General features: G+C 65.8%; 2 protein-coding genes across 10 annotated transcripts in view; both read right to left on the bottom strand.

Moving 5' to 3' along the window:
- Window positions 1-919, bottom strand: part of GATAD2B (GATA zinc finger domain containing 2B) — an 85,179-nt gene extending 84,260 nt beyond the window's left edge. The window contains exon 1 of one of the 2 annotated variants that reach the window (XM_042976551.1): window positions 843-919. The gene's annotated coding sequence lies outside the window, so the exon portion shown is untranslated. Of the gene's footprint in view, window positions 1-252; window positions 334-842 lie in introns of those variants that run through there. The other variant, XM_042976550.1, reaches the window with a different exon arrangement.
- Window positions 920-4,365: 3,446 nt separating this feature from the next.
- On the bottom strand, window positions 4,366-16,735 carry DENND4B (DENN domain containing 4B). 8 transcript variants are annotated; one of them, XM_042976540.1, is made up of 29 exons: window positions 16,148-16,332; window positions 15,740-15,822; window positions 15,150-15,489; window positions 14,477-14,729; window positions 14,212-14,281; window positions 13,835-14,004; window positions 13,516-13,760; window positions 13,164-13,230; window positions 13,004-13,062; window positions 12,670-12,814; window positions 12,292-12,467; window positions 12,057-12,157; window positions 11,564-11,779; window positions 11,124-11,269; window positions 10,666-10,805; window positions 10,460-10,586; window positions 9,859-10,065; window positions 9,474-9,602; window positions 8,535-8,706; window positions 8,113-8,280; window positions 7,528-7,916; window positions 7,293-7,415; window positions 7,034-7,203; window positions 6,813-6,948; window positions 6,386-6,622; window positions 5,812-5,929; window positions 5,555-5,720; window positions 5,400-5,464; window positions 4,366-5,280 (listed from the first exon to the last, which is right to left on the bottom strand). In XM_042976540.1, the coding sequence occupies exons 3-29, from the start codon at window positions 15,464-15,466 to the stop codon at window positions 5,135-5,137; spliced, it is 4,458 nt and encodes a 1,485-aa protein (XP_042832474.1). In that variant the 5' UTR covers window positions 15,467-15,489; window positions 15,740-15,822; window positions 16,148-16,332; the 3' UTR covers window positions 4,366-5,134. The 8 variants fall into 8 exon arrangements, with proteins under 8 accessions (XP_042832474.1, XP_042832476.1, XP_042832473.1 ...); XM_042976542.1 differs by lacking the exons at window positions 15,740-15,822; window positions 16,148-16,332 and adding an exon at window positions 16,716-16,735; XM_042976539.1 differs by having other exon boundaries at window positions 15,728-16,332.
- Between the last annotated feature and the right edge of the window lie 393 nt (window positions 16,736-17,128).

Here is a 17,128-nt window from a genome sequence, read left to right as displayed (position 1 = left end):
AGGGGAGCGCGAGGCGGGGGCGCGCGGGGCCGGGCGGGGGAGGGGGACGCGAGGCGGGGGCGCGCGGGCGGGCGTCGGCTCGCGGGCGCTTCCCCTCCCCCGCCCTCCACCTTTCCCTTCCCCCACCTCCGCCGCCGCCGCCGCCGCCGCCGCCGCCGCCGCCTCCTCCTCCTCCCGGCTCCCTGCCGTCCTCGCTGCTCACCGCCCCCGGGCGGGCGGGCTGCCAGGCGGGCCTAGGCCAAAGCTCCTCACCTGGCGGTGGCGGTGTAACTCCCGGCGAGCTCGCCTCCTCAGGCGGCGGCGGAGGCGTCGAAAAAGGGAGGCGACGGCACAGTGGGTTCCGGGCCCCGCCGACGGGACCGGGGGCGGGGGCGGGGGAGGGGGGGGCGGGCCGGCCCGGGGCGGGCGGGCGGAGCAGACACTGCGGTACAGACGGGGGCAGCGGCGGCGGCGGCGGCGGCGGCGGCGGCGGCGGCGGCGGCGGCTGCACCGGCGGCGGCACCACACAAACAAGGACGCTGATTGGGCAGCTGCCAAGCGCCTCGGCTCCGCCTTCCCCACACGCCACGACGCCCATTGGGCGACCTAAGCCGGCCTCCCCGCCCTCTTCTTCTGGGCCACACCAATAGGAGACGGGATGCTGGGACTACACCCCACCCTTGAGGAGTGAGTGGCTGGAGAAGTGATGACTGGCGTACGTAATACCCAATCCTAAACGGAGGAGGGGGATGGTCTAGCGGGGGCGCGTTAATGGGTACCTCGGCCAGTCCCAGACACATCCGGGTCTTCAGCAGCCCATTAAGTGTCGGGGGTCAAAAAATCGCTTCAGGCTGCAACTTTACCTCAGAGACGTTTTGGTCCCCAGGCAGCCGCCGTACCGCAGTCTCCCCAAACCGGGATTCCCCGTCGGCCCGCTCTCATTCTTCCGACTCCAAAGATGGAGGCCGGCGAGCGGGCACCAGACTCCGCGGTGGGTGGTGGTTCATCGCGACAGAATCCCGGAATTTGACGGGGGCAGTAGCCGTGGGCGCTCCGGCCTGGCTGTGCGCGCGGGGCGTGGCCTGCCCGCGTCCGGCCCAGGCCTCGAGCCTCCCGGGGCCGGCGGTGCCGGGCGCGGGGCGGCCCGGCGTGCGGGGGCCTCGGGGCGAGGGGCGGGCGGGGCTCGCGGCGCGAGGAGCTGCGTCCGCTGGGTCGCGCCTGGGCCCGGCGCCTCGAGCCGGCCTCCCTGCCTGCAGCCCAACTGTCGGAGCGGTTCTCGAGCTCCTCGAGGACCGAGATCCAGTGACCGGAGTCAGGGTGCCGGGGAGCCGCTGGCGAGCGCTGCGCTACGGGCTCATCACCTACTCTTTTGGGCCCTCCGCGGACTGATTCATTGATTGCTCCTAACTCTCCAGGGAGATAGTGTTGTCTCCAGTGTACAGGCGGGGACATAACGTGCCCAAAGTCACCCGTGCTAAGTGGCAGGGCTGAAGCCCGAACCCACGTACATCAGGGTCGGGCTCAGAGAGGTTGAGTTACTTGCAAAGGTCCGACATTTAATTACGGAGGAGGCAGTGGTTTGAAACCAGGGGTAACTGGCTCCGGAAGCGCTAGAATGTCCTTTTCGAATCCTTTATTGCTACTTTTTTTTAATGTTTATTTTTTAGAGGGGGCGGGGGGAGGCACAGAAACTGAGGCAGGCTCCAGGCTCTGGGGCTGGAACCCAGGAACCGTGAAAAGCATGACCTGAGCTGAAGTCAGACGCTTAACCGACCGAGCCACCCAGGAGCCCTCAAATCCTTTAGAAATCAAGGCAAAGGAAACTGGTGGAGGATGCTCCATGAAGACAGGTGGACCCTGGGCGCCCACGCAGAGGGGTGCGCCCGTTCTTAAATTCCTGGCTCCTAAGGTCCAGATGAAGAAGGTGGTCTCTGGAGTCAGGCTGCCTGGGCTGCATACCTCTCACCAGCTGTAGGATTTGGATGCAAGTGACTTAATCTCTATTCTCTATGCCCCAGTCTTCCCTATGTGTAAAATGAGGGTACTGAGAAGAGCGCCCAGCTCATAGGGTACTTGTGAGGATTTCAAAACGGTACACTCAGGGGCGCCTGGGGGGCTCAGTCGGTTGAGCCTCCGACTTGGGCTCAGGTCACGTTCTCATAGTTTGTGGGTTCCAGCCCCACGTCGGGCTCTGAGCTGTCAGCACAGAGCCTGGAGGCCTGCTTTCGATTCTGTGTCTCCCTCGCTCTCTGCCCCTCCCCCACTCGCGCTGTCTCTCAAAAATAAACATTGAAAAATTAAAAACAAAAAAATAGTGCACTTAAAATGCTCCGAACAGTGCCAAGGACATAGTAAGCACTTAGTGAACGTAATAAATGGTAACTATTGTGAGAGTTTTCCTCACTTCCACCTCTTAGCTCTAAATTCAGCTTGTATTGCTGTCTACCTGTTGTTCCCACCTTGCTCCGCACTGAAAATTGCTTCTCATGTGGATGGCTTCGCTGCCTCAGTTACTTAACACACAAGACAGAGGGCCTGTCATGTGCTGGGGATCCAGGAGAATTGTGACAAAGTCACAGCCCTCATTGAAGGCGCAGGCCTTCCCCGACCTGTTTTGCCCGTTCTCTGCCATCTGGCTGAGAGCAGACTCCGGGAGCCTGGTGGCTGAAGGTGCCGGCCTGACGAAGATACCTTTCAACAGGAAGACCGTGGAGGGGACTTTGAATCTAGGGTGCTCAAACTCCAAGGAAGACAAGTGTGTCCTCCAAGGGGTCACTGTTGGAGCGGACCTGACCTTTCCCTCTGCAGACTGCCTGTTTGTTCGTTCTCTTTTTGAAGCTAGCATTTACGGAGTGTGCTTAGCACTGTATATGGTTTATATGACTAATCTTGACGAATAATCTCCTCGGTTTGCAGGCAAGGAAAAAATGAGGCACAGCAGTTAATTTGGCTGATATAATACAATTAGTAAACGGCAGAGACAAGATTTAATTAAAATTCTGTCACACTCAAGCCTACTTGCTCTAAAGTGTGGGTGGAGAAAATTGAGCCAGGTAATTTAGGCATATCCTTCCCCTCATACAGCTCCCTAGGCCACAGGACCCAGTTGTCAGACGTCATAGTGAGTACTTTGCTATTGGAATTTCCAGATATTCTTGTGTTTGAAGAACTTTGGAGTCCTGTGCCATCTGTCTGTAGGTGTCTAGAAGGAAGCCCATAGGTGAGAGGTATAAGCTGGAGACAAGGATGATTATCATTGTGAGTCCAGGGGAACTCTAGACCAATGAGATTGTATGCTCTTGTAAGGGACAGAGCCCTAAAAGTTCTCTCTGTACCTCCAGACGGTTCAGCACACTGCTGGACACTCTACACTCAACAAAAACGTGTATTTCAGAAAAGCTGTTGCTCCCCTGCAGACACAGGGAGAGGTTGATTCTGGGAGATGAGGTCTGGTCAGAAGCTGGGGTGACGTGAGGGTTCCTCACTGAAGAAGGCATCTCCTCGTCCCTGGCAAAACTGATGGCATTTCCCAAGCCCCTGCTTCCCTCCTGTGCAGCTCTTTTAGGGCCCTGGAAAAGCATCTACCAATGCTTGGCACAGGATGGGGAAGGGTCAGTCCCGTGGCTTGAAGCTTCCAGAATTTAGAGATAGTACTTCTCTCATCAGCCACTGTTCTCCACTCCCAGGAATTTGCATAAAGCCTCACATAAGTTACTTCCTCCGCTGACACTCCTGCCCGCCGGGGAAGGACCCAAGGCATTTGTTTTGTTGGCTAATTCCCTTTGGTAATTATTGTTTCCGGAATTTATTTCATCATACAGGAAAGGGAGAATTCCGAGGCGGCCCGTCTCCCTGTTGCCCACATGCAGGGAGCGCCTCAGTCCTCGCCCCTGTCTTCCTGGCGCTGTCCCCAGGCTGGGACCCTGGCTGGAAGAGTAGGAACCGGGGCTAGAGCAGCTGAAGAGGCCTAGGACCACTGCCAGGGCCCCCAGGGCGATGAGAGGGCCAACACCAACTACCAGGGAGAGGGCCGTCCTATGGGGCGGTGCTGGAGAAGCCGAGAGGGAAAGGAGGCAGGGATGAGCTCAAGGCCCCCGGAGAATGGAGCCTTTGTGTGGGGTACAAATGAGGGACAAGGGGGCGATTGTGTGGGAGGGCCGGAAGTGCCACACGGACTGGCACCACCACGGCCAGCGCCAGACTCACCCCTCTCTTGCTCTCAGAGCTCCCGGGGCCCCAGGGGACCGGCACCAGACCTGGTCCCGGAAAGCCGGCCACGCCAGAGGCTGCAAAGGGATGGAGAAGCAGAAAGGAGGATGTGCAGTCGGGGAAAAGGAAAAGGTATCCCCCACCGCTGTCCCAGATCCAGGAAACAAGACGCAGAAGGAAAAAGACAGAAGCAGCTTTTACTATATTTACATCCAACAAAACTTTGCAAGGAACGACCCTTATTGCACGGTCCGGGCCCTGGGCGGGAAGGACTGGACTGGACGGGGCTTTAGTTCTTCCTGAGGGGGGTCTGGGGCTCCTCTAGATGGCCCCTGCCTCTTCCGCAGCTACAAGCCACTGAACCATGGTGCCCCGTGTCCCTTCTCTTTCTCACCATCCCTAAGAGCCTCCTAAGCAAGGGGCTATGGCTCCAAAATAAATAACTTAAAATACAAACACTAAGGTAGGAAGGTGTAACAGAGAGCCTCGGGCTACTTCGGCAATTCTGGGGAAGAAGAACCATCACTGGTGGGATGACATCCCTCCCTCCCATTCAGGGCAAAGGCTCAGTAGCTCTGTATTTTTCCAGTTGTTTTTTAAAACAAAAACTTGTAACGCGACCAGGGCAGTGCAGATCTGTGGGTGCCCTGGAAGAGAGTTCCTGGTACAATCTGGGGAAGAGCAGAACTGTGCCAACTCCCCTACGCCACCCCCACCTCCTATAACATCAGCGTGAGCACACCGGGCAGGCCGCAGATAGAGGACTGTGACTTTTGGTCACAGTGGGTCCCGCTTCCTGCTGCCCATGCACTCGGTGCCTATGGCTGGGCCTGCCTCCCAGGCCGTCACCAACTCCTGTATGGAAGGAGTAGGGAAGCAGGTTATCTCTGGAACCCTTTCTCCCTCACCTCCCCACCCCAGGTGGGAGATGAAAGCTTAAGGGTCCCTAGCATTCCAGAAGTGCTCCGAAACATTTCCGGCAATCGATGGCCTTCGCAGTGGGCATCTGTGCCCGCCGCTGCCTCAGCTCCTCCTTGCCCATGCTGCTGGCCAACTTGTTAAAGGCAGACTTGTACCTCTTGTCGAAGGTCACTAGGGAAGAGGGTGGAGGTGAGTCAACAGATCAGGGTTCCAAGCGCCCCTCCCCCCTCCCGCCCGCAACACCTGGCTCCAGATCCTTCACCTCCTCGGTCCCCTGCCTGCTCCCTCACCTATGTCCATGTGGTCCTTGCCCAGAGCGGCCATTGTCAGGAATAAGATCTCACGGTAGATGCCCCTGCAATGGAGGCAGAGGGGACGAGTGAGAGAAAACGACTGCGGAGCCCAGGATAGGAGGCCAGGGACCTCCCGGAGGGGAGCACCATACCTCTGCAGATGCAGGCCTGTGGGAGGCGGCCCCAGAGTTTCCAGCAGGAGCCCCACGGCTTTGTGTACTTCGCTGAGGCCAACATAGCGCAACACCGACTCTAGAAGGTCCATGCTAAGGGGTGCGGGCACGGGGCCTGGCCATACCACCCGCTGCGGGATCTGGCCTGTGCGAAACGAAGGAAGGCAGCCAGGGTTACCAAGCCCTCGGGGCGTGGAAGCCACCCCTTCCCAGCCTAAGCCAAATACCAGACTCACTGTGGACCCTCCAGAGCACATAGAGAGGTGGGCAGCTACTGGGGTCAGGGGTCAGGACATCCCACAGCAGCCGCACCTGCACAGACGCCGGGTCAGGTGTCAGCCAGGGAGACGGGGCCTGCAGGGGCCAAGACGAAGGGGGCGGGTTCAGGAGGTGGCGGGCAGAGGACGAGACCTGGACCAGCGGTGTTCCGGGATGCGGTCAGAGAGAAGAGGGAAGGAACGCTCATCCCCCACGAGAGCGCAGGCTCTCTGAGAGCACGCTCTCTGTTCTGCAGTCGCCGCGTCACTACTGCCTACACGCTGCCCGGGACCTAAAGGGTGCCCAGTACGTATGTAGTGGGATGAACAGACAAACGTCAAGGAGGCATTGTGACAGGTGCTGGGCGGTACGCGAGATGTCTGACAGCCCCGGGCACTGGATGCTTGTGCCATTCTACAGATGAGAGAATCGAGGCTGAGTAGTGGCGTGAAAAGGCCAGGGGTCAAAGCAGGTGCCACCTCTGAAGCCCAAGGGGCAGAGCTGGGAGGTGAGGGAAGGAGCGCTCAGGAAGCAGGGGCAGGGGGCACTGACCTGGGGGGGTGGGGGCCCATCACAGGAGGCCAGCACCAGGCAGGGCAGAATACTGGGCAGCCGCAGCCGCTGGAAATACCACAGAAGGTTCCAGAAGATGATGGGGTGGGCAGCCGGCAGCTCAGGCAATGCCAGCACCTCACTGCCCTCGTTCTCCACCAGCGACTCCAGCTCCTTCCGCAGCACCAGAGGGCTCAGATACGCCCAGGCCCCAGCCTCCACCCGCCGGGAGGTGCCCTGTCAGGCACAAAGAGGGAGGGTGGTTCAGGGAGGATCGTGGCCCGATCCTCAGAGCCGGGTTCCCGCTGGGCCACCACGTCCAGCAGCTTCTGAGATGCCTCATGCCCTCAATGCCCATCGCACCCTACCACCCCCGGTGCCCCCTGCTGGGCGACACACGCAGACCCAATTCCTCGCCAGCCCTTACCCCCGTGTGCCCATTGCAGAGCTGGGGCTCATCCAGGGCGAGGCACAGCCTGCGGTCACTGAGCACAGGGCCTGGGCCCCCGGGGACAGGAGCGTCTCTGCTGCCACTGGCAGGGGCAGGCTTGGGGCTGGGGGCCCTGTGGAGGGATAAGAGGGGTCAGCCCTTGGGCCTCCACTCCCCTCCCCCCATCCCTCCCGGAGCACCCACCCTGGTTCGGGCACCTGGGTCTGGAATCCAGGGTCTGGACGCTGAGCAGGGGCACGAAGGGGCAGGCGCAGAAAGGGCAGACGGTGTTGAGGTTGGAGTCATCAGGTGCCCAGCCAGCCATGATCTCCTCGTCGTACACCAGCGAGTCACAGGCCCGGCACAGGGAGCAGCTGGACAGCAGGATCTGCAGGGAGAGGACCCCGCCAGGCTCGGGAAGCGCCCTCCCACCTCCCCCGCCCCCGCCTCTGACGGAGGGATGCGGGCTGTCCTCACTTCCAGGGAGGGCGGCTGCGAGGACCCGGGGGTGTCACTGAGGCGCTCTGAGGACCGGCGAAGGCTCAGGCTACTGAGAGAAGACTCGGAGAGGTCCCACTCGCTGCCCAGAGAGGCTGAGCTCTGCCATCACAGGAGAAAGCCCCCTCAGGGCCTCCCCGGGGCCGGCTCCGCACTGGCAGCCCCCCTGGGCCCCCGGGTGCCACCACAGCTGCACCCTCCCCTCGCCGGCTACCTCAGAGGCGGTGGATCCAGGGCGCTCGCGGGGGCGCAGGAGGCTGTCCATGGGGCTGCGGCGGGCTGGGGGAGGTGGGTCAGGGGGCAGCTCGGGCGGGGGGCCGCGCGAGGCAGGGGGGCGGCGGGAAGGGGTGAGCAGCTGTTGCAGGCGGGTGCCCAGCCCTCGTCTGGGGGTGCGGGCCTCGTCCTGACGCCCACCAGCCTTGGGCGTCCGCCCACTCAGCCCTTCCGGGGCCTCAGTGGACTGGGTGCTCAGGGCAGAGCCTGAGTCCTCCGGGCTGCCCCCAGACGCCGGCTCCTCCCCGGTCAAGCTCAGGTCGGAGAGGCTTCCGTCTCGCCAGGGCACAGGGGACCCCCGGGGCTCCAGGACTCCCAAGGCCTCGATCACTGCGGGGCAGAGAAAAGTCGGGAAACACGGCCCCTGGCTGACCGGACTCTGGCACCACAACCCCCCCGCCCCACCCCCAGCCGACGGAGTCCCAGACGAGGTCCTCCAGCATCCACGGCGCCCCCCACAGAGAACCCCTCTCTTCCCGGCAAGTGCTTTAGGAAAGCCGACTGGGGGTCAGACAAGGGCACTCACTGTGGGCCACGCCGGCCTCCAGGGTGGGCTGGGCCCCGCGGGCACTGCCCAGGCTGCCGCTTTTCACCAGGCGCCCTGTGGGTGAAGCTGGGTCCCGAAAGCTTCGACCAGCCCAAGTGGTCTGGCGCTGAAGCGGGCGGGTAGGGGAGTGACGCTCCAGACGAGGCTCTGCAAAAGACGGGGACGAGGCCAAGAGGCAGCCACCTAGAGACCAGCCCTCTACTCCAACACAGGGCTCCCCGCATGGACCGGGGTTGCAGGGACCCTCCCGGGCAGAACATCCTCCCCTTTTTACCGGCCAAGCGCAGCCCATCCAGAGTGCCCAGAACACCCAGTGCCCACCATGAGGCCAGCCCTGGCCCCCCACGCTTCTCTGCTGGAGCCTGGCCGCTGTCCCCAAGCCTGTCACGGCCCCCACCCACCTGTCTGGGCACCGCCTGCCTCTGGCGCTGCCGCCTGCTGCTGCTGCTGCCGCCGCCGCCGTTCCCTCAGGGGCTGGCGGAACTGAGCGGCCCCCAGGACAACGTTCCGGAGCTTGGCCCAGCGCAGGCGTCCGCCCGGCGTACCAGACAGCCACTTGCTTTCCAGCACAGCCTGCCAAGCACAGCGCCCATCAAGATGGCCTACTTCCACGCCCCGACGATGGCCTGACGGCCACTGCCGGTTTCAGGGACGCCACCCGGGACCCGGGGGCCACCTTCCCCTGCAGACGTCCTGCCTGGGTGGGTCCTGCCCACGGCTCGGCCAGGAGCGAGAGCCCAGATGAGGGAATCAGCAGCAGCTGCCGCTGAGGAGTCTGGAGGAAGCCAGAAACGGCGCAGACAGTTTGCACCCAGGCTTATCGAGTATATGGCTTCGAAGAAATCTTTTCACTTTCTCAGCCGTTAGCTTCATCGTGTAAAAAGCAGGAGGCAGTTTAGGGTCACGCTTAAGGGCCTGAGTGCAGGAAACATCCCCGTGCCCCCGTGTTCACACCCAGCCCCCCAACCTCCTCCCGGGGCGTGGGGCACTGGACGAGGTACCAGCCCTCTGCACCCTCACTGCCCGCCTGGGACGATGGGGTTGTGCTGAGCTCAAACACGGGCACCGTGCGGCGGGCCTGGAGCAGCTCCCGGCCCACCGGCTGACCCCACGGCTACCGGTGGGTCACAGCGGTACCTGCCCGGTCGCCTCGTCGGGGCTCTGGCGAGTGAGAAAGCGGCCAAGCAGGAGGAAGCCCCGTCTGGGCGCTAAGGAGCTCCGGGCACGGGGGAGGACACAGTGGTCACGGGGCGGGTCCCCGAGGGGGCGTCAGGGAGCAGCACCCTCCCCGCGGCACACCGGCCGCCGCCCGCCCTGCCCACCCTGGCCGGATTCGGCACCTTGTTGTAGTAGCCGTAGGTGATGGTGTTGGGCACGACGCCGGCCCTCCGCATCTCCAGCATGACTCGCACCGACAGCACGGGCTGCCCGTAGTGGGAGCACAGCTGCATCAGCACCCTGTAACACACCTGGGCCGGGAGGGGCGCAGGATGAGGGTCCCTCCCAGCCCCGACCCCCCCCCACCACCACCACCCCCGGTCCCAGCAGGCACCTTCTTGCGGCCTCCCCACGTCCCACAGACCCCACTGGTCCCCGGGGGCACCCAAGGTCTCCGCCCTTCCTGCTGACACGCGGGGTCGGTCCCCACGGCCGTGCCCTGAACACGCCCACTCAGGGAACGTTCGGAACACCCGCCCGGCTCCCCACGGCTGCGCGGAGGCCCACCTCGTCCGGCAGCACCACCTTGCGGCTCTCCATCTGGCGCAGCACGTGGTAGGCCGTGTGCAGAGCCTGCACGCGGGAGGGCGCCGACCGCACGTAGGCGGGCAGACACAGGAACCACAGCCCGTAGCAGTGCCCCAGCAGACACCGGGCCCACAGCTCGGGCACGGCCGCCGACTTCTGTGCCATCCGCTGGGCCACCTTCGTCTCCTGGATGGGGCGGGGACGCCTGGGTGAGGACAGCGCCAGGCCAAAACAGGTCTTAAGGCGGGGGGGGGCAGGAGCACCCCCCTCCCCGAGCAAGGGTCTGCGCTCCGAGGAGGCGGGAGGGGTGCCGCACTCAGGCTTCCGCCCTGCAGCCCCGGGCAGACAGGCCGGCCCTCCAGCGGGTGCCCCGGGAGAGGCAATAAGCCCCTGGCTTCCCAGACTGGCCGGGACAGAGCGACCGTGATGACGGCAACGGTAACGGCAGCTAACGTTTCACGTGCTTTTCGCGGGCAAGCGCACGGACACCGGCTAATAATGGCGGAGGCGCCAGTCCATCCGTTTCACAGGTGAGGAGGTGGCCGGAGTCAGGGGTGTCTGGGGCCCATGTCCCAGTTACCTGTTTGGTACGGCGGGGGGCAGGGCTGTTGGGGGCACTGCGGGTCGGGCCCGGCACGGGCAGAGCCCCGGGCTGCTCCTGAGGGGACTCAAACAGCTCGGCCCGTAGCTCTGGGAAGCCGTCGTAGCTGGAGGGGCAGAGGGAGGCCACGTCAGGAGCAGCTGACGCGAAGCCAGCCGGCGGGGCTTGGAATAGGAGGCCCTCACCAGTACTGGGGGGCGGATTCACTGCCCTCTGGTGCTGGGGGCTCCTCGGGAGGGGTGATAAAGACGGTGAGCTCGCTCCCCGACAGCTCCTCCAGCTCCACCAAGGGCGTCGGCTCAGGCTTGTCCTGCTCTGGGTGCACCTGAAGCACGAGGCGAGAGAGCGAGGTCACGACAGTGGGCACGGGCCAGGGTGTCCAGGACCCGCCCTCTCCCTGGAGGGCACAGCAAGGCCCATGCCCCCCACTTCCCAGGCCCCGGAGGTGCAGCAGGTGGGGCGGGGGGGGGGGGGGACGACGGAATCAGAACCGGAGGGAGGTGCAGCGGGCTGGGGGGGTGGGGTCACAACCAGAGGGAGGTGTGCAGCCGAAGCAGCCACACGTGGGGCACGGACGGCATTCCCAGCGCCGACCGGGCGTCGAGCGGCTGCGGCGGCTCGACGGAAGGACGGCGCCCAGTACCTTGTCCACGCACGAGTCAAAGAACTCCAGGGCGGCGTGCCGGGCGGAGCCGAAGGAGCACTCCTCGATGAACTGCGAGAACATCTGTGTGCGCAGCAGCTGGCAGTACAGCTTGTGGCTGGAGCGCTCCCGGGACTTGAGGAAGCCTGGGGGGGGGGGGGGGAGCGTGGGGCAGGCGGGGTCACGGGTCACGTGCTGGCCACAGCCTTCCCGAGCCCCCTCTGCACCCCCTGCCTGAGACCGGGAGGGGGGGGGGGGGGGGATGTCCGCGAGGGCGGGGCGGGGCGGGGCGTCTCTGTGCCGGGGACTCCCTCCAAGCCCGGGAGAGCGCAGGGCCCGGACCTGTGCCCATTGAGACATTTGCCGAGCGAAGGAACGAGCAAGCAAGTGGCTCCGGGACCCCCGGCCCCCGGCCAGCCCTCCCGAGACGCCCCGACTACCCTGCAAAAAGAAGAGGTTGTCGACATCTCGAGCGCCCTCGGAGGGGGCCTGGGTGAGGGGGCGCAGGAAGTCCCGGTAGCCCTTGAGCAGACACGCCATGAAGCGGAGAAAGGCCCCCTGGACTTCGCGCTCCAGCCGGGCCCGGCGGCCGCACACGGCCTCGTAGTCCGTCAGCAGGAACTCCAAGGACGCCTCTTCCTCGGGGCCAGTGTACGCTGGGGACCAGGGCAGCCCGAGTCAGGCCAGCCTCGACGCCCCCCGCTCTTGCCGAGCCAACGCCGGCTCCCAGCACGCCCGTCGGGTGACAGTTTCCAGCCTCCCCGGGAACGAGTCCGCCCCCACCCCGGCGTTCGGAACACGGGTATCGTCCGCCTGCCCTCTCGCCGACTGCCACCGGGTGAGATCCCAACACCGCTGACCTCGAGGAAGGCCTAGCTCTCGACAGGCCTCCCTACCCGTGGGCTTAGCCCCCCGCCCCCACAGGGTTCTCACTCTGGTCCAGCTGCTGGTAGAGGTGTGTCAGCGTAGCCAGCAGAACCTTGTAGGGTCTGCGGGGCAGGGTCCGAGGGGAGAGGGGCTTCTTCTCCTCAGTCCTGTGGGATAGGCAGCAGGAAGGAGGCGCAGTGGGGCCCGCGTCCCGCCTCGCCCACTGTCTGTCCCCGGCTCTTGGTGAGCGGGGGGCGCGGCACACGCCAGCTCGGGGGGAGGCCCGGCCCGGCCCTCTTACTGGAACAGCGTGTTGGTGTCGAGATCCACACAGATGACGTCGGCAGGTGGGTCGTGTAGATCGAAGTAGCTGGAGTGGATGCCCACGATGAAGGGCACGGGGGCGTTCAGCACGTCCGCCAGCGCCAGCGGGCACAGCGGAATGTAGGGGCACTGCCAGTGTAGCGGGAAGATCATCTGCAGCACCAGGCATGAGGGCCACTGAGGCGGGGGCGGGGACGGCAGACGGGGTGCGGCGGGGGTGGGGGGGACTCTGGAGAACAGCCCCGCCGACCGGAGCTGTACAGGTCGCGCCCAAGGAGAAGGTCGAGGACCCTCTGGGAGGAAGGAGCGGGCAGCAGAGTCTGGGGAAGGTGGGCCGGGCAGGACAGGCACTCACCGACACCAGGGCCTCGCAGACGCTGGTGAGCAGGTCCGGCCGCAGCGAGTGCACCAGCAGCTTGTGCTCCGTGAGCACGGCCAGCAGCAGGGTGACGGCCAGCTCCGGGCCTAGGCTCTGCAGCAGCTGCAAGAAGCTGGCACCACTGCGGGCAGCGCAAGGCGGGGGGGTCACCAGGAGACCCCGGAGAGGCCTCCCGACACACTATGCACAGACGCCCCCGGGGGCCCGGCCTCCAGACCTCGAGAGCCGGGCGCTCCTGCCTGGCGCCTACGTGTCCTCGGTCGCCACAGCACCCGCCCCCCCCCCCCCACCCCACAACCCGGGCACGTACCTGAGGGGCAGGGGTGAGGACACAGGCTGGCAGAGAAGCAGGTTGTCATAGGGAGACATCTGGGGGCAGAAGGGCCGCAGGTCAGAATGACGGAGGGCGGCCGGACCACCTCCCTCCGCCCCTCCTCAACTCCCCACCCCCAACACCCCCCAGGACTCACCTGTACCAGGATGCGAGGCCTCTGTGGGGAGGGGAAGGGGACGTTGTGAATGAAGTGAGAGATGTGCCTGGGGAAGAGAGGGATGCGCGTGTCCTTCACCTGTCCCCAGAACCTCGGGCCTCCCAGAGCTCCACCGGGAGGCCCTCGCCTGCCGTCAGAGACCCTGCTGCATAGAGAGGTCACGCAGGCGCTGTCAGGACCTAACTAGGAAGCGTGGGCTGGAGCTCAGGCCCCACTCACCCCTCAGCCCGTGGCGTTTCCCTGCCCCCACTCCTCTGCCCACCACAATCTCTCCTGGGCTCCCCAGCCCTCCCTCATCACCCCTTCCCAGCGTCACGGTGCCCATGCTCACGCTTCCAAGGGCAGGCGGTGGGGGCCCGAGACGGAGTAGCGGTAGAGGAAGGTGAGGAAGGCTCGGAAGGCCGGGAAGGCAGGCCAGCGGGACAGCACAGCAATGGCGCGGCGGCTGCGCACGGCCCGGCCCCCCAGCGCCCGGCCACGCTCCACCGCACTCAAGAGGCCCAGGGCCCGTGCTTGCCGCTCCGACAGCCTGGCCCTCGGGAACGCCTCGTAGAACTGCAGGGCAGCCCCGTACACCTGGCAGGGGAGCAGAGAGGCCGTCAGGCGGGCTCTGCACAGCCCGGACCCCGGGGCACACCCCGCACACCCACCTTGTCTCCAGCTGCACCCGTGAGCACGAAGGTGGAAAAGACGGGCACGGGGTACTTGGTCTGGGCAGGCCAGCACTCGACAGTGGCCCCCATGGGCAGGCAGAAGACGGGCACCGACTCGGGCAGCGGGAAGGCCTCGTTGTCCTCCTCCGGGTAGCGGCCCAGCAGCTCTGTGGCCCGGGCGGAGTGGGGGGCACCAGGAGGAGGGCCGATCAGACTCCGGGGTGTAGGAACCAGGGGATGCGAGAGAAGCGCCCGGTGGCAGAGGGGAGGTGGGTTCTGGACACGCAGGTGGTGCCGGCCGAGAGGCGCCAGGGCAGAGGGACACGAGAGACTGGGGGGGGGGGGGGGGCTGGGGGGACAAAGGGGCTACTCACCTGCCTCGTACACCAGCGTGTTGGCCTTGGCCAGGCCCACCTTGTAGCACAGGTGCACCGCTGGACCCCACTGTCCCAGAAGCAACGAGAGACGAGCAGATACATAGCTGACGACGTTTCCGGGAGCCATTTGCTCTACCACCCCCAAGGAGTCCCCCGAGACGAGAGCCACCCCTCTGGGTCCACCCCCGCCCTAGAGGCCCTAGGCCATCCTTTGTGCCCGGTTTCCACACCCTCACGCCAACGCCTCGCGGGCCCCGCTCACCATGCCAGGGTTGAGGTTGCGGGGCAGTCGGCAGTAGGTGTGAGGGGTGCCCTCGCCCTTGCTGGGCAGCACCAGGCAGAGGTCAGTGATGCCCAGGGCGTGCAGCCCTGCCCCCTCTGCTGCCCGCCGGTAAGTGAGGTAGGTGCGGGGGTGCCCTGGGCCGGGAGGGGCTAGATTGGCCGAGTGGCTGTAGGGCGTCGTGTCTAGCACTTGGAAGCCGGGCTTGGGTCGCTCCTTCCCCTCGTACAGCACCCTGGGCACAGAGCAGAGACAGATGTCAACAGCCCAGGGCAGATCCGCCTAACCGGTCCTACCTCCCAGCCTCGCACCCTCAGCCGTGTCAGAGTGGACCCCGGGGCCCGCTTCTGGCCGGACTCTGGCCCTGGCTCTCTCCCTCTTGGTCAGCAGCAACCCCTCGAGCCCTCCGTGGCCTGCACACTCATTCGTAAATGCGACAAGGAAAAGGCCCCATTTGCTGACTCTGTGCCGCGTCCTACACGTGGGTGACCTCATTTAATCCTGCCAACTGCACCCCGAGGAGGTGTTATTTCCCCTGTTTTACAGACCAGGAAACAGGACGCGGGGCTGGAAGCTGGGGACCCACCTCCATGGGAGCACTAGGAAAATACACCGGCCCCTTGGCCGCCCAGTCCCCAAGCAGAGGGCCACGCACCCCAGCTCCACCAGAGGGGGCTTGTCACGGCCCCTGCGGTAACAGATGACGGGCTGAGTTCCACCCAGGAGCCCAGCGCTGAGTTCCAAGGGGTGGCCCCCAGCAGAGGTCTGGATGCAGGTGTAACCCTGGGGCACCTCCTCGCCCAGGGCCCTGGCAATGACCGCCACATCCGTGATGGGATCAGCCGGCCGCGGAGGGCGCAGGGGCCCGCTGGGCTCGGGAACCCACGGCTCCTCGGGGATGGGTGCTCCGCTCCCGGAAAGCCCGGCTATCACGAAGTAATCCACCAGCCGGGGGGGCCGCTCCTCCGCCATGGCCCCCCCCTCACTCACTGCATCTGGAACAGTCAAGCGCGGGAGAGGTGAAGAAGCGAGGGAGGCGACCCGGGAGGTGACCCCGAGCGCTCCCACCCCTCCCGGCCTTCCAGGGGAGGGTAGGACCGGTGGTGGTCCGCCAACCCCGAGCGCTCCCGCCCGTGACGTCAGCAGGCCCTTAAAGAGACCCGGGCCCTCCCGCGGGGCGGCGCCAGCCCTCTCCCCAAACCAGCCGAACGCCACTCTGGGCTCGCGGCTGACCTCGGCTCTGACCTCAGACTGCTCCCGAATCCCCTTTAAAGGCCCCACCCGTGCTGGCTCCCGACTGCGGAGATCGCAATCTTTTCTGTAAAGGCCTGCAATGACATCACGCCAAGCGACAGTCTTTTTTAGGGGTTTCTGACCTTCCGCCTCTACTGGTAACATCAGGGCCTCACGACCCAGCTAACGTTCTTAAAGAGCGCCCCTCTAGGTTTCCAGGGAAGCCCACAAAACCCAAGTTTTCGTGTCTTTTAAGCAGACTCAAGTACCCTTGTTCCTAAGCTAAGTCCAGCAACCCAACAGCTCTGCGTCCTCCCACCTCCACGATCCTGAAGTTGGGTCCAGAGCCGTCTGCCCTCCTCCGCGGAGCCCAGGGAGGGAGACGGGAGCCCCACGGGCCTGGAGCGACTGTGTTCTCACCTGCCGCCATGGCCCAACCCGAGAGGGGGGGCCCCGGGGGTCCCCGAGCCCCAGGGCGCAGAGCTGGGGCGCAGCTCGGTGGGTGGCTGCAGCGGAGGACTGGAGGCGTGGGGCGCCGCGGAGGGGAAGGGAGGGGACTTCCCGAAACCCGGGAGGGGAAGCTGCGCGGGCGGAAGTCGGCCCGAGGGCGCGCGGCGGGGGGACCGCCGGGGCCGGGCCGGGGGCGGCGGTCCCGGCGCGCGGCCCCTCCTCCGCCTTCCCGCAGCCCTCCCCCCCCCCCCATGCCCTCCCCGCCCGGCCAGGCCCCGGCCCTGGCCCCACGCGGCCGCCCCGGCCGGGAGCTGCTGCGGGAACCGCGGGGCCGGGGGGGGGGGGGGGGGGCGGGGGGCCGGGGGGGGGACGCCCGCCGCACACCTGCGCGCCCGCCCCTGCCCCGCCGGGGTGCGGGGCACCGACCGCGGCGCCCTCCCCGCGCTTTCACTTCCCCGCGGCGGAGGAAGCGGAACCAGATGCGCAGCCGGCGCCCGCCCGCCTCCGCCCGCGCCGCCCCGCCCGGTCCGGCCCCTACCTGCCGGCCCGCGGCTCCCGGGCTCCCGGCCCGCGGGCCGGGCGGGGCGGCTCGGAGGCGGGCGGCTGGCGGGCTACCCGGTCCCGGACATGGCGCCGGGCTCGGCTCGCTCCCGCCGGGCGGCGGACGGAGGGACAGGCGGCCGGGGCGCCGCGCCGCACTCGTCCGCGCGCCCCGCTTTCCCTGAGCCCCTCAACCCCCCCCCCCCAACCTCGCACCCCCGGCCGTGACCCCGCCGCGCCCGCCCGGCGCCTGCAGCGCGACCCCTGGCGGCCGGGAGGGCCCCCTGCACGCAGGCCGCCGGGCCTGGTCACATGCGGCCCAGGAGGCCCCGGCTGGCTGCACCGACCCTGTGACACCCCTACTTCCAGGTTTAGGGGACACTGCATTCCCTGTTGGCTTCGGCCACAAGC

This window comes from Panthera tigris, chromosome F3 (genome assembly GCF_018350195.1).
Source record: "Panthera tigris isolate Pti1 chromosome F3, P.tigris_Pti1_mat1.1, whole genome shotgun sequence".
Lineage (NCBI taxonomy): Eukaryota > Metazoa > Chordata > Mammalia > Carnivora > Felidae > Panthera > Panthera tigris.
The sequence above is the reverse complement of the archived record's forward strand: the minus strand, read 5'-3'. Positions and strand labels throughout refer to the sequence as shown.

What these genes read in the sequence shown, in the direction of transcription:
- DENND4B (XM_042976538.1), bottom strand. An exon ending in TCTGCGAGGCCCTGGTGTCG is followed by an intron (nt 12,468 to 12,669) that starts GTGAGTGCCTGT and finishes CTGGTGCTGCAG; the next exon opens with ATGATCTTCCCGCTACACTG. An exon ending in CTGGATCCACCGCCTCTGAG is followed by an intron (nt 7,416 to 7,527) that starts GTAGCCGGCGAG and finishes CTGTGATGGCAG; the next exon opens with AGCTCAGCCTCTCTGGGCAG.